Source organism: Strix aluco, chromosome 4 (genome assembly GCF_031877795.1).
Source record: "Strix aluco isolate bStrAlu1 chromosome 4, bStrAlu1.hap1, whole genome shotgun sequence".
Classification (NCBI taxonomy): Eukaryota; Metazoa; Chordata; class Aves; order Strigiformes; family Strigidae; genus Strix; species Strix aluco.
The window spans coordinates 122,651,962-122,665,541 of record NC_133934.1 but is presented as its reverse complement, the minus strand read 5'-3'; the positions used below and the strand labels follow the sequence as shown (position 1 = coordinate 122,665,541).

Genomic DNA, 13,580 nt, shown 5'->3' with positions numbered 1-13,580 from the left:
TGTTTGTTTTTAAAAATTTGATTATATATTAATTCCACCTCCGAATACCTAAAATATCTTATGTTCTGAGTGAGAGATTTTTGCTAAAACTTCTTGTAAAGGATATTCCATGGTGGATTATTGCAGTTCTTTCAGTATCTTTGCATTACAAGTGATTAGCTTTTACTGATCAAAGAAAAAACTTTGTAATATAATTCTTGGAAAAAGACTTATAAAACTGTTTCTGGACTTCTAGATGGTAATGTATATGAAGAGTCAACCCTGTGCTGACCACAACCTCATAGGCAGTTATTAGTTACTAATTATTATGGCAGTTAGTTATTAGAAGTTCTGCTCCCAAAAGGCCTTGCTGGCATGTGCTGATTAGGATACTGAAGATGACTTCAGTAGAGACTCCTGGTAGATACCACAGTGGCAAGTGTCATTCTTCATATGTACATTAAATACATTTGATTGGTATAGTGAAGATAAAGTCATTAATCTTTGGGCTCATTATGCTACAAAGAAGAAACTACTGCTAAGAAAGTGGGATTTTATTTTGATTTAAGAATATCTACTCTGTTCTTTGCACTTTAGTAAAAAAAAGTTATCTATTTCTCAGTATGGATCAAGATAAAGATATTTTATCTACTCAGATGTCTACTAATAATGAAGTAGAGAAAGAAGACAAATGATCTGTCTTGTTACTGCAATTTGGACTATTTTGAGCTTCAGTATGCAGTTTGATTTTTATTTCAATGGTTATTAATTATGTCAGAGAAGATGTGCATGGGTTTTTTTTCAATAGTGTTTTTGGGGAGGGAAGGAAGCAGGTTTATTGCATATGTATAAAGTTTAACTGCAGGATCTTTTGGAAGGTTTTGTTAAAAAATACCTGTCTTAAGAGCTTCTGAGTCCTGTTTGTAACTCTGCCATCAATACATTCTTCTGTATAGATATGCATTGTAAAGGAATGCTTTATTTTGTGGAGAGTGAGTTTTTAGAATTGTAGAGTTGTCTGCTAGGCTCTACAGAAGCATGTGGAAACTGACTCTAGGAACTTCAAAAAACGCTATTTGGCTATAAAAGTCGTTTATGACAATCTTACTCACAACAAGCAGCAGCCTTGTTCAAGTAATTTTTGAATGATGATTGTGGTAAAGTGGTCAAATAAGCCATTTTGAACAAAGTGAAGCAATTTTAACCAGGGTTCTATGCTTAGCACTGCTTTTATTTCTCCTTGTTTTTGCACTCTCTGCATCTGAATTTAAAGATACACCAGCCATATGCACATCTTGTTTCCTGTAGTACACATTCTTGACACAGGTAATATCTATAATTACTGTAACTGAAATACAGATTTTTTTTTAAAAAATCTTTTATTATTCCTGGTTTTTTTGATTGATGTATTAGGTACCATATGGTTTATATAGTTTGTTAGGTCTTAGTCCAGCAAAGCACTAAGTGTATATGTAACTTTACAGGTGAAGATAGTCCTTTTAATCAGCATTATTGACTGAGGTGCATTCATGGTTTTATGTGATCACAGTTGTGCGTGTATATTAGTTTAATGTGTTGTTAGGTCCATACATCTTAACCAGAGCTTCCAGTTTGGTATTTTTTCAGTAGTGCTGCTAATTTTACTCCACACTACCTTATAAAGTGCATCCTACATTTTATCTTATTTTTATTTAGGGTAAATTTCAAGAAGAACAAAAAGACTGGCTCAATTCTTCATTTGTTCTGAATAGCATTGTTTAGTCAGCTATAAGCCAGATGTTGCAGCTAGAAGCACAGAGGCCTAAGCAGGAATGACAGAGAGAAAGTAAAATAGAACTCATTATTTTAGAAAATGGTAAACGTTCTGTGCCAAATAGCCACTTTACCCTTCATTGTCTGCTAACCTTTGTCTTTCTACACTGTAAAAGGCTATTTACCCTACACAGATAATTACTCCACAAGTGATAACACTTGCTGCAGTTTTCTCTTTTGTGTATGAATAGTGTGAGTATTCCAGACAATCTCAGAGAAAGAAAAAGTGTTTTTAAATGTGAAAATGTGATTTCAGAACTACAGTAATGAACTACTTTAATTAAAGTGTAAAACCCCAAACTACTAATACTTTTCTTTGATACTGACAAAATATAAGTCAATGGTGTTCTTATGATTGGCTTATTACTACTTGATGTCTTCTTCTTTCAGTCATATTCTCTCTGATATTATTTAAAGAAAACTTCAATTTTTATCAGCTGCTGGAGCTGAAAGAAGTAGAACTTCTCTGGCAGAGTGCATCTCCCTTGAAAACTCCACTTATTTGAAGCAGTTATATTTTGTGGTTTCCTTTCTTTTGCAACTGTTAACTTAATTATTTTAAAAATTCAATTATTTTTTAGGGTATTTGAAGAGAGTGAACATCCATCTTTGCTAAATGAGAAACATCAACAGTATAAACCATTACATGTCCCATGTATTCCTCAGAAATTAGTCCAGTCTGTACAGAGTATTAGATTCTCAGTGCAACAAAAGGAAACAGGTGCAGTGTATTTAATGATCTTTCTATGAGGATCTTGGATTGTTTTTGTGTAAATTAATGGAAACCGTGATAACAAATCTAGTGAACTGATCCTACTGTGATAGCTGAAGCCAGGCTTTCAATGGAAGTAGGGTACTTATCTCTCTTTATGTTCTGAAAATCTTCTATGTCTGATTCCTCTCTTATCTGTGCAATGAGTAAAGTAACATGACAGGTATACCTGATGCATAGTGTCAGAAAAATCTGAAATATACCTTTAGCACTGTTTACATAAATACAGTAAATATTAATCAACTATTTGCAGTAAATTGGTTGATACTTTCATATTTTGTGATAATTTTCTTTTAGCTTTCTATTAACAGGAAAATTTATAAACTGTTCCCAAGTTCAGTTTAACAGTACCATGCTTTGGATACTTAATCCTATTGACAATATTAAGTAATATTTGTTAATTTAGGAAGAGAAGAAAAAGAAAAAACTGTGGAACTTTCAGTGGCCACTAACAGTTCCTCCAGCCTCGCAGAAAATTCATCACAGTTATGCAGCTCTCCCACTGATAAAAATGTGAGATGAGTATATAAGCTGTTTTATGTAGCTGTTTAAATTTAAAACACTTCAAATATACCTAGTACTATTATATCTCACATAAAACTTGTTAACACTGTAACCAGGATGCTGATCTTGGTAATCTGCTTTTACCTGGTAATCATAATAAAATCTTTCTTAGTGCCATTTCTAATTCAACTGAAAATATGTATATTCTTAGGAAGTGCAACTGGTAGTCATAGTAAGCATTCTAATGCCAAACTTGAGGTGGACCATCTATCCATTTAATTTTGTATAACAGTTTTAAAAATTTAGAATACCTTTGTAGATCCACTTGGTTGTATATAGCAAATTTTTGGAATTCCAAAGGAGGAATATAATCTTCTATTACTGATTAATCGTCAGCCATCTACTCCATAATGAAGGATTTCATAAAGGACTACATGTGCAGGATGCTATTCAAGACTGCCTGCAATTAACAGCTCAGTTCTGAGGTTTAACCAGAAACAAAAATCTGGGCTGAGAGGAATAAAACCACAAGCAGCATTGCTTTGTACACTTGAGGAGTCCACAGTTACATTTTCCATCTCTCACCCATAAACAACAAGTTCGTATGGCACTTTTCTGAAAAGGTGAAGGGTATTGCAGCTCAATATCTTAAATATACAAACACAATAAACCAATCCAGAAATAAGTTGGAGGAACAACTTGCACAGTTATGAAAACCACTAATAAAATTTCATTAAGTGCAAGAGCATTCATAGGACCAATAGATTGTTAAAGTATAAAAGGAGTATTCAGATAAGGCCATGGGAGATGAAATAAATAGTTTGAAACTGTTTGCTGTGCAGAAGTTTCTATACCGAAACCTTTTTTTATAGGGGACACTTCACTGGATCTATTTAAAACCAAATTTTAATGAACAACAAAAACTGTCAAGTAAAAAATTAACAGAACCTGTTGTAATTTTAAGAATTTTAAGGGAACTGAAGGATGAAGTGAGCGAATCACTAAATGGTTTAGAGTGGAGCCTGTGGTAGAAGAAGCCTTCATAAGACAACATGAAGGGCAATAGGTAGACCAAGTGGAACAAGACCAGAAGAAATGTCAAGCAATTCTGATTTGTGACTGGCTGAGGGAGTTGGACATGATGAGGATGATGGAAGGCCTGTTGCCAGGGTAATCCAGAGATGAGGATGGGAATCTGGGACCTAGAATTGCACTTAGAGAATAGTGGGAAGCAGTAAGTCAAGGTTAAGGGAACTTTAAGAAAGGGTGATGACAACAAGGAAAGGAAGATAATCTGAGGAAAACTAAAAGGATTGGAAGAAGGAGGTTGCTATGCTTCAGAAAAGGCTTGCTGTAAACTACAGGAGTTGAATGGCAGACAGATTCTGCATAACCAGCCCTTTTGTCCCCCATCCCAAATTGAATTCAATTTGATACATTTTGCAAATTGAAAACAAAACAGAACTAGCAGCTCACCTGCGAACTAATGTGTTATCTGATGCTGAGGCATAGATTGCTAGTGCCACTCTGCCCTTAAGACACAAATACATGCTACATAAAAGAGTTAGGGCTTCTGATCTGATGAAAATCTGTGAGTGGGAGTATTTCCATGTTTTCTGCAGTTTTTCAATCCCCACAGGAGACGCACTGATGTACATACTCACTTCGGCCTTCGGAGGTGTAGACAGGCCTGGCTCCAACCCCTTCTGTGTTCTCAAGCAACCTGGCTGCAGTAGTAGAAAACCTGGATAAAGTTTGTGAATTATGTAATGTTGTTTGTGCAACAGAAAAGTTAATTATTCACATCTAGTTATCAGTGTTGTGAATGAGACTTTATAAAAAATTGTAGAAGTGGTTTTGGGTATCATGTTAAAATGTAGGTAAAGAAAAGCAAAAAAGTTTTTATGTTGCCTGACCCCTAAAGACTGGTTAAAAGAAGGGATTTCCACAGTCTAAGGAAAAATCAGAGTGATGTTGTTAAAGTGACAATTTCATATGCTGTCTCATTTGAATTTTTTGCTACGTTTTAGATGCTTATTGACACTGCAGAGACTAATAACTCACAAATTGCCCAAGTTCCATCAATAAAACACTTACAAAACCAAATGCAATTCAGGTAACTTTTCTTAAATATAGGAGTTTTCATTCTTGAGATTAAGGTTTATGGAAATAATCCATATTTAGACAAACAGTAATTTTTGTCTTTTAGGCTGGTAATTCCTCCAAAGCAGACAACTTCCAATCAACAGTTTGAGAGTGAAAATGCAGTAATAGGTAAAGTACCACTGTCATTTTTTTGATAGGTTGCGCTGTTACTGTATTCTGATCACATATATATAAAAGACAAAATTCTAGGGGCCAAATTTTCATTCTGGTACTAAGTGGGACACCATTTGTATTCCTTTTCCACCTTGATTATTTAGTTCAAACTTTGAGTGTAGCAGACAGGCAGTGTCCTAATTTAATTGACTGAACTGCTCAGTAATGTGGGATTCATTCTGCACTGACCATTGTTAATGAAAAGAACCTTCCAGCATCTCTTGTAAATCCACGCTCTAGTCTCAAATTACTTGGGTAAAATGAAATCCAGTCTGGAAATCTGCCCAGAAGGTATGAGAAAATGCATAGAAAAGGGATATAATAAACCCAGTAATTTAAGAATCTTGAAGCATCAGATTAAGATTATTAAAGACAAAAATGAATTTGAGGAATACATACAGAATGCTTACAGAAACAAAACAGGATAGTTACAAATACACCTATAGTTTTTGAAATCACAAGGCACTGAGCTTCTGTTTAGATAAATTTTTTTCTAATTATACTGCCAATTTAGATGCATGTCAAAAATGATAGTGTTTTTTTTTTTATAAATAAGATCCTAATTATGTGTCCTGAAACACAGGCTCTTAACCAACCCACAGTGCCTGAAATGTTGCACAGTCTGAAGCTCAGAGCAGAAAGTCTGATAACATTCTTCTCATTTCTCATCTTGGCTTTTGCCCAGTTCCTTAAGATACACTTCATCAGTGTCATATGGATGTGCTTTTTATATTGTTTCCACCTGGTTTCTATTGACTGGTATTAGCACTCTGAGGGCGATAGCTGGATTAGATAAACATAGCACTCTCAGGGAACAATAGCTAGGTTTGAAGAACATACCAAACCATATGAAGCAGCCTAAGCACTGCTTTAATGATAGTGAGTAAGTGGCAGAACGAGAGGTAACTATTATGGACATAGCATAGTGAGTTATTATGAAAACTACAGTCAGAACGCTTCCTTACCAACAGCAATGACAAGTTAGTAAACCTTTCTCGAGGATTCTTTCCCACAATGTAATTTTTATTTATCTGCTTAAAATGCTGTTATAATACAAGTAGTGCTGTCTTTTTTGTACAGCAAACCGAGAAGCCAAATGTGGTGATAAAGAAGCAGAAGGTGAGCCAAAGGATTCTTCATATATACCTCAAGTAAGCAAAACATTTCTTATGTCATAAGTAATTATTTTATTTAGAATAGTCAAAGTATCTTGACATATTTAAATCTATTGGCAAGAGGTAAGTGTCAGAAATTGGCAAGTGACTTATTATAGGCACCCAACAGGTGAGAAGCCCATCAATGCCTTCTGATTACTAATATAGTGATATATTATATATACATCTATACTAACATATATATACTAATGTAGATTACTAACATAGCCATAGTAATACTGCTCTTGAACATGTCAGTATTCTGTGGGTTTTTATGCTAACAATAGGCTATTTAGGATGACTATTCTATGCACATCATAGTTTTTGTATAAATTGGTGCATATAAATTTCATCAGTGCGAGCTGATGAAACATTTTAAAAAAATGTTTGCCTTTGAAACTCATTTCTCCCACAAAACTATAGTAAATAGGCTCCGTGCTGGCTACAGAGTCTGTATGGCTCCACTGGCACTGCTTTTACTAGCTGTGCCTGAATGTGAGATCAAGCTCACCGTGCCATCCTATTCAAGCCAGTTGTGTGTACAGCTTGCGTGTAGAGGTGATACCAAGATGTGGTTTAACACTGGCCGGCAGCTAAGCACCACATAGCCACTTGCTCACTCTCCCCTCAGTGGGATGAGGAAGAGAATTAGAAGGGTAAAAGTGCAAAAACTTGTGAGCTGAGATAAAGACAGTTTAATTGGTATAGCAAAAGCCATGCACGCTAGCAAAACAACGTCCCATCTACAGGCAGTTTAGGCATTTCCAGGAATGTAGGGCTTTATCACACATAGCGGTTACTTGGGAAGACAGACGACATAACTCCAAACATTCCCCCTTCTTCCTTCTTCCCCTCCACTTCTGTTGCTGAGCAAGATGTCATATGATGTGGAATACCCCTGTGGTCAGCAGGGGTCAGCTGTCCCAGCTGTCCCCCCTTCAACTTCTTGTGCACCCCCAACCTACTCACTGGCAGGGCAGCCAGTATGCAAGATCAAGTTTGAGATACTCCTCATCTTCTGGTTGGCTCACTACAGGCTGATGCCTGCAGGCAGCTGGTGGAGAAGAATGTCTTTAAAACAATATTGAGTCCGATGGAAATTGCTCCACAGAATCCAAGTTAAATTCTCATTTAACATTTTCTGAGGAAGAGGAAATAGTCAACTGAAATATATTCTGATGGTGACGTTCCTTTATTTCACTAGGGTGTATCAAGAGGGCACCAGTGTAACTTTAAGCATTATGCTAAGACATACGTTGGAGTGAAATAGTTTTTTTATTCAAAATCAGTGTTTTCAGTCACTTCATGAGTTTATTTTTTTGGGTGAAAATTTTCATATATAGTTTCATTCACAATAAGTCCATTTTAAACTAGATAAATTAAGGTTACATTTTTAAGTATGGTGAATATGTCACTGTGAGAATTTTGTTAAAATCCTTTTATTTTTCATGAGAATAAAAATAATTAACTAACCCTAAAACGTATAATGAATATAGGTAAATGGACTAATGATATTTTGGGAAATTTTATATGTCATAAACATTATTGTATATTTCTTTTCAATAGGACATAGACACATGTTTTAAGTCAAATGAAGATAATCCTGACACAGCAGAAGACAGTGCAGAACATTTTTTAAGAGCACCTGAAACACCTAAGTTTGTAGGAACGCCTGACTCAAAGGGGAAGAAAACCCAGTTCTCTAAAACACCTCCATTTGATTTGTATGATTTCAGCTTTTACTTTGATTTTGAGCAAAGTTGTATTGATGTTTATTGTATAAGCATTTCTGGTGTTTCTGAAAGATACTATATTCAAATTTTTTTTTGAGTTATGCTAGGCAATTTATTAGATTTTCTTCTTACAGTATCGTTTCCACTTGAAGTTGTTTTGAAAGAGGGGGACTCTGCTTAGAAATATGAGACACAGGTTCTTTGTAACTCCTTTGCTAAAATTGTTGTCTGTTCTGCAGTCGTATTTGTTTCTAGTTTCTATCTTTAAACCGTTTTTTTGGTAAAAAGGTAGGGAATTGGTAAGAATAACACCTCACTTTGCTTAAAGGAGTTGTGTTACCTATTCTGTGTTGCAAGAAGCAATTATTGATGGAAGCGATAGGAATCTAAAAAAGTGACAAAACAGAAAAAAAAAAGCCATCTACGCTAATTTTAAAAACTATTAATACAGTTTCTTCCTTTCTGTCTTTACAGCATTCACAATTTAGGTTGTGAAGAAGGAACATCAAAATCTCCTGCTTTCTTTTCTCTCATGAACTTACCCCAGAAGTCACCTGGCTTTAATTTGTTTGATTCATCTGTGTTTGGGGCAGAAAATTCATCTGATGAGGTAAAAATAAGTACTTGAGAATATTAAATTTCCACAAAGCAAAATATTCTAAGAAATCAGCATTGATGGTGAATGAATTTTTTCAGACTGGTTGTCTTTGTAGCAAATCATTTTTTTTACTAGCTTAATTTTACACTTGATATCCTTTCAAAATGTTTACCTCTTTTTTCCTGGCAATCTCCTTATGATGACTTCTGATGAAGTATGAATCTTTCCCATATGGGCAAGATTGAATCTCACGCAAAGATACAGGTGACGAGATTCACAAAAAGGCTTCCGTTTCAGCGTTGCAATGCAAAACTTTACATACCTACACTGAGAACAGGAAGAAAACACTGTCTGTTAGGAATACTGAAGAGCAGATATGGATTAACTATACTTAAATGGAGGAGATAGGCAACTAACTGGAACAGAGAGTGGAATCCGGGTCTTCCTTCTCCTTTGCAGGTTCCCTAACTACAGTGCTCTAGAGTAATTTTCACTCTCCTGGGCTAATAGGTAGATAATTGGATATTCAGGATAGACGTGTCAGTGCATAGTGTAGTGGTTAGGTATCTCTACCGGCAGTGTAGATTCAAACCTCATTATGCAAATAGGGCTTTTGAACCCATCTCCAATTTCAGTGGGTGTGCTCAGTCTTGAGATTACTAGATAAAAGCTGAAGGAAGGAAGAGGGAAAACACGTTTATTTTGTGTTTGGCAAGATATATGTTGTTGATATCTCCTAGTATCAGTTGTGTGTAGGAGAGAACACACTGGTGAGTAGTTTGTGAACTGTTTAGGAATGAGGTAGGTATTAAATCACCTAGTGCTCTTAGAACCCATGTTATTTTGTGCCTGCTCAGCGGCAGAAACAAAGAATTTACCAGCCTGTAGCAGTCATGTAGGATTCTCTGAAGTTAGATGGGAGTTTTGAAGGATTTAAGTCTCTATTATAAATCTAGCCTAGGAACTCTTTTCAAGAGGGATGAGTGGTTATTCTGCTACTCTTTCTGGCAATATCAGGTCCTACTCAGTAGGCAGTAATTATGTTGTTGCTTAGAGGTTTTATAAAATGTCAGAGAATGAAATAATTTTGAATCTTTTCAGTTTGGAAAACAGCGGTAAGCCACATCAGATTTTGGTCTGTTCTCAATCTGATTTTTTTTTCTCCAGAAGAATGGAGAGAGTGTGTTTGCAGATGTAAGCAAATATCATGAAACCTATCTCATCAAAGAATTTACCTTGCAGCTTTAAGGTCTGGTATATACATTTAAAGGCAGATTTTGTGAAGGCTGCTAACATTTACTGGGACTTATTACATACCAGCATTAGAGCTTATTTTTTATCTTTTGCATTGATTAAATAAAATGGCTGTTTACATTTCAGACAGAAGAAAGTTATTCTGTGGGAAACTTGAACCCTCTGTCCCCACAGAAAGATATTGGTAAGTCTGAAGCTCAGATGTACTTGTGTATACCAGCTGTCTTCTCCTTGTGTTTATGTGACTGACAAGCTCATGATCCTGCTTAACAGGACAACCTTTGGTTGTCTAAAAGGATGTTCAGTTGTGACACTGTAGTACAGTGGTTTATTGTGTTCATTTGTGTTTTGACCAGCTTAAATCTTTCCCTGCATATTTGGCTTCAAATGCATGAGATGTCATGGAAAAAAAAAGTATGAAAAAGAAAGAAGAAGGGATAGCGTTAGGTGGGTTTGAAGCAAACTGAGAAGAGCTGCAAGGAAGAAGCTTTTTCACTGATAAAAAGAACCTTTGTTCTAATGTAAAAAGCTATAGTACTTGATAAATACTACTTTTTAACTTAAGGCTACCAACTTAGTGTTGGAAAGAGTACATCCATTGGGTTTTTTTCCTCCCTCAACTAAAATGAAAATAAGTTTTCATTTGATTAAAGAAATGTCAGTAGTAAACTGACTTCCATCAGATTAAACTGTTGGAGGTACACAATGTAAAAACAGCACAGGTGAGAGAGAGGAGAATCAGACTTAAATAGTATCTTTCAGTCATACTAAGCACGCCATGCACACTTACACATTCTGTGTGAAATCCTGGCTTTATTGAAATGAAAGGCCAATTTTTCATGATACCAGTATGATCAAAACTTACTCTTGATCAAAACCTTTTCTGAAGGGAACTATAATCACCTCTCTTTTGAGGTGCTGCAAGTGAAAAGTTACTTTTTTGAAGTGGATGAGTATAAGGTTCTATGCATATATAACTGTTGTAGAGAAAAGTGTGTGAATTTTGTGGTACTAAATATAAAACTCAAGTGTTTTTTGTCTGTAGCTTTGTTTCTCCAAGTATTTCGGTGGTTGATTGCATTGCTCTCTGGAGAGGAAAGAATCTGCAAAAATCTATCAGTTTACAAAGACCTCTGTTGCTTAGTATTCAAAATATTTCACCCGGTATATCATGCAGAAGTGTTTTGTTGTTCTAAATCACTCAAGTACTTCACACTTCATTCTATGTAGATTCCCTCCTGGAAGTACCATTTCTATCTAGTGCAGAAATAAACACAACTGGAGGCTGACATTCAGTGGGATGTTGAGAGTACAATGTTATTAAAAAAGCATATTATGCTGAATGCAGTATTCTTTCAATAAGATTTGATCTGATAATTAATATAATATGTATTCCTTATAGGAAGCTTGTTTGGGAAATCAGAAAGTGAGGAAGCATTTGCCTTTCCCTTCCCCCCGGAATCGACTTCTCATGCATTTGGAGATGACTTTAGTTTTCCATTTGCATTTGGACAGGATCAGAGATCATCACAGTCTCCTTCTGTGAAAGGTTTTCATTCTTCCTTACAAAATACAAAGCCATTTACATTCTTTTGAATACCTTTGACTTCCTTTTAAATTATTTTCCTACTTAGCCTTGACAAATGTTTTCACTTTCTTAAGTTAAAGCACAAAGCATTTCATCTTCTTTCATTTCATGTAAGAATACATTATTGCAATTGTTGCAATAGCATGTGTATGTTCATCAGGCACATATACTTTGAGATGCAGCTTATATTTTTCTTATTTATTTTCTAAATATGTTGTTTTCAGAAAATGTTATGATATGCTCTTGCTAAATTGGCACTTGCAGCAGAAATATTTTATAGCAGTGTGTGAATTAATTCAGTATCTGTGAGAGTATATATACTTCTAGATGAGTACTTTCAGCCTCTGATATAAACTAAACTTGTGTTACTAAGAGTAACTGTTTATTGTAGCAGTAAAAGCTGTTAAAGATATTCTTGAATTAGCTGTTATACACAATGTTTATGAAGTTTTTGAAATAAACGTTTTTGTTAATTTCATGTCAAGTTTTGCAGGTATTTGTTAATATCTGAAGTGAAATAATGTTGCAATTATAATACTCAACACTTCAGCTTCTGTTGAAATACTGAAAGCAAGCTCCTTCTTCTTTATCTAGTGTCTTTCAAAAAAAGATACAAAAGCAGACAGTTCCCAGAGTCTAACTGTTGTCAGTACTAGTATATCCAGTAGTTCTCCACAGATGGCTTTCCTTATGGAGTGGCTGGCTGTGAAGACAATAGCAGGGTTACTCAGCAAGGAATGCTGACTGTCCTGAGCCACCACAGCACTGTGCCGCCTGAATCCCTTGGAACCATCTTCTCTGGAACCAGCCGTTTCACATTTACGGCCTTTGAAGGAAATACCTGATCGCTTCCAAGTTATTTTTTTCCTGTTACATGTGAAACACAGGTTCCTAATTTTTGAAACTCCTCATGAATTTATAAGGGAAATTAGGGTTCTCAGTCACTTACTATGAAGTAGACAACCCGCCTGACAGCAGGCTAGCAAAACGCTGAAATGGAAGCAAAGTAAATAAAGGGGAGACTGCATCATTCAGCAAACTTCACAGGAGACATTGCAAATGCACAAACTAGTCAGATGGGCACATGGACTGAGTGGAACAAGTTTACAAAAAGCATCCTACCAGTATAGTCTGCACAGTCTGCCAATAAAATGTCAACAGAGTCCAAAGGGAAGTAGAGTCCCTTTCCCTCTGCTGACCTGCAAAGCCCTAAATAACCAAAAGCTCGGTTATCTGTCCTTCTACTTCTTTTCTGTCAAATTCCTACATGTTTTAGGACTATTTTTGTGCAACCCAGCTTCTCCTTAAGTACTTGTGCCTAGAGATTGGTGCAAGTTGGGTATTTTTTTTCCTGGAAAGGGATTCAGGAAATTTTAGTGAATTGTTACTGAGATCCAGCTAATTAGAAGTGAGACACATGGATTTGGTGGGCTTTATGCTCTCCAAATGTGGGTTTCCATGTTACTCTATTTTAAACAAATTTTCTAATTTACTGCATACCTTGCAATCTGAAAAACATAAACTAGAGGCAAGTTTGAGAGCCTATCTATGTTATCTGTATTTTAGAGTATGCTACTGGAAGGTATTCTGAGATAATTTAGAGAGCACGATTTTATTTGCTCAGTTATTCCATAACTGAAGCTTGCTCTCTTGTCTTCTGATGAATTCTGTCATCCATGTCTCTGACATTAGTCTGGTAGTCAAGGCAGCTGTCTGAAGTGGAAGAAACCATAGTTCTAGGTCTTGCTGGATGTTTACTTACACAGATTGAATAGGCTCATTAATAACATAAGAGAGAAAGCTCCTTCAGAAAAGGCAACCACTCACCATTTGAGATACTTTTCTGAGATCTAAGAGCATAAACTGC

The 13,580-nt window shown here is 35.7% G+C and overlaps 1 protein-coding gene across 1 annotated transcript in view; it reads left to right on the top strand.

The window, feature by feature from the left end:
- Positions 1-11,721, top strand: part of C4H14orf39 (chromosome 4 C14orf39 homolog) — a 46,520-nt gene extending 34,799 nt beyond the window's left edge. Inside the window, exons 10-19 of the mRNA XM_074821611.1 lie at positions 2,373-2,512; positions 2,970-3,048; position 3,697; positions 5,098-5,183; positions 5,277-5,341; positions 6,467-6,537; positions 8,107-8,264; positions 8,748-8,883; positions 10,252-10,309; positions 11,528-11,721. Coding sequence (XP_074677712.1) covers positions 2,373-2,512; positions 2,970-3,048; position 3,697; positions 5,098-5,183; positions 5,277-5,341; positions 6,467-6,537; positions 8,107-8,264; positions 8,748-8,883; positions 10,252-10,309; positions 11,528-11,721 — 988 coding nt within the window. The remainder of the gene's footprint in view (positions 1-2,372; positions 2,513-2,969; positions 3,049-3,696; positions 3,698-5,097; positions 5,184-5,276; positions 5,342-6,466; positions 6,538-8,106; positions 8,265-8,747; positions 8,884-10,251; positions 10,310-11,527) is intronic.
- Positions 11,722-13,580: the final 1,859 nt, after the last annotated feature.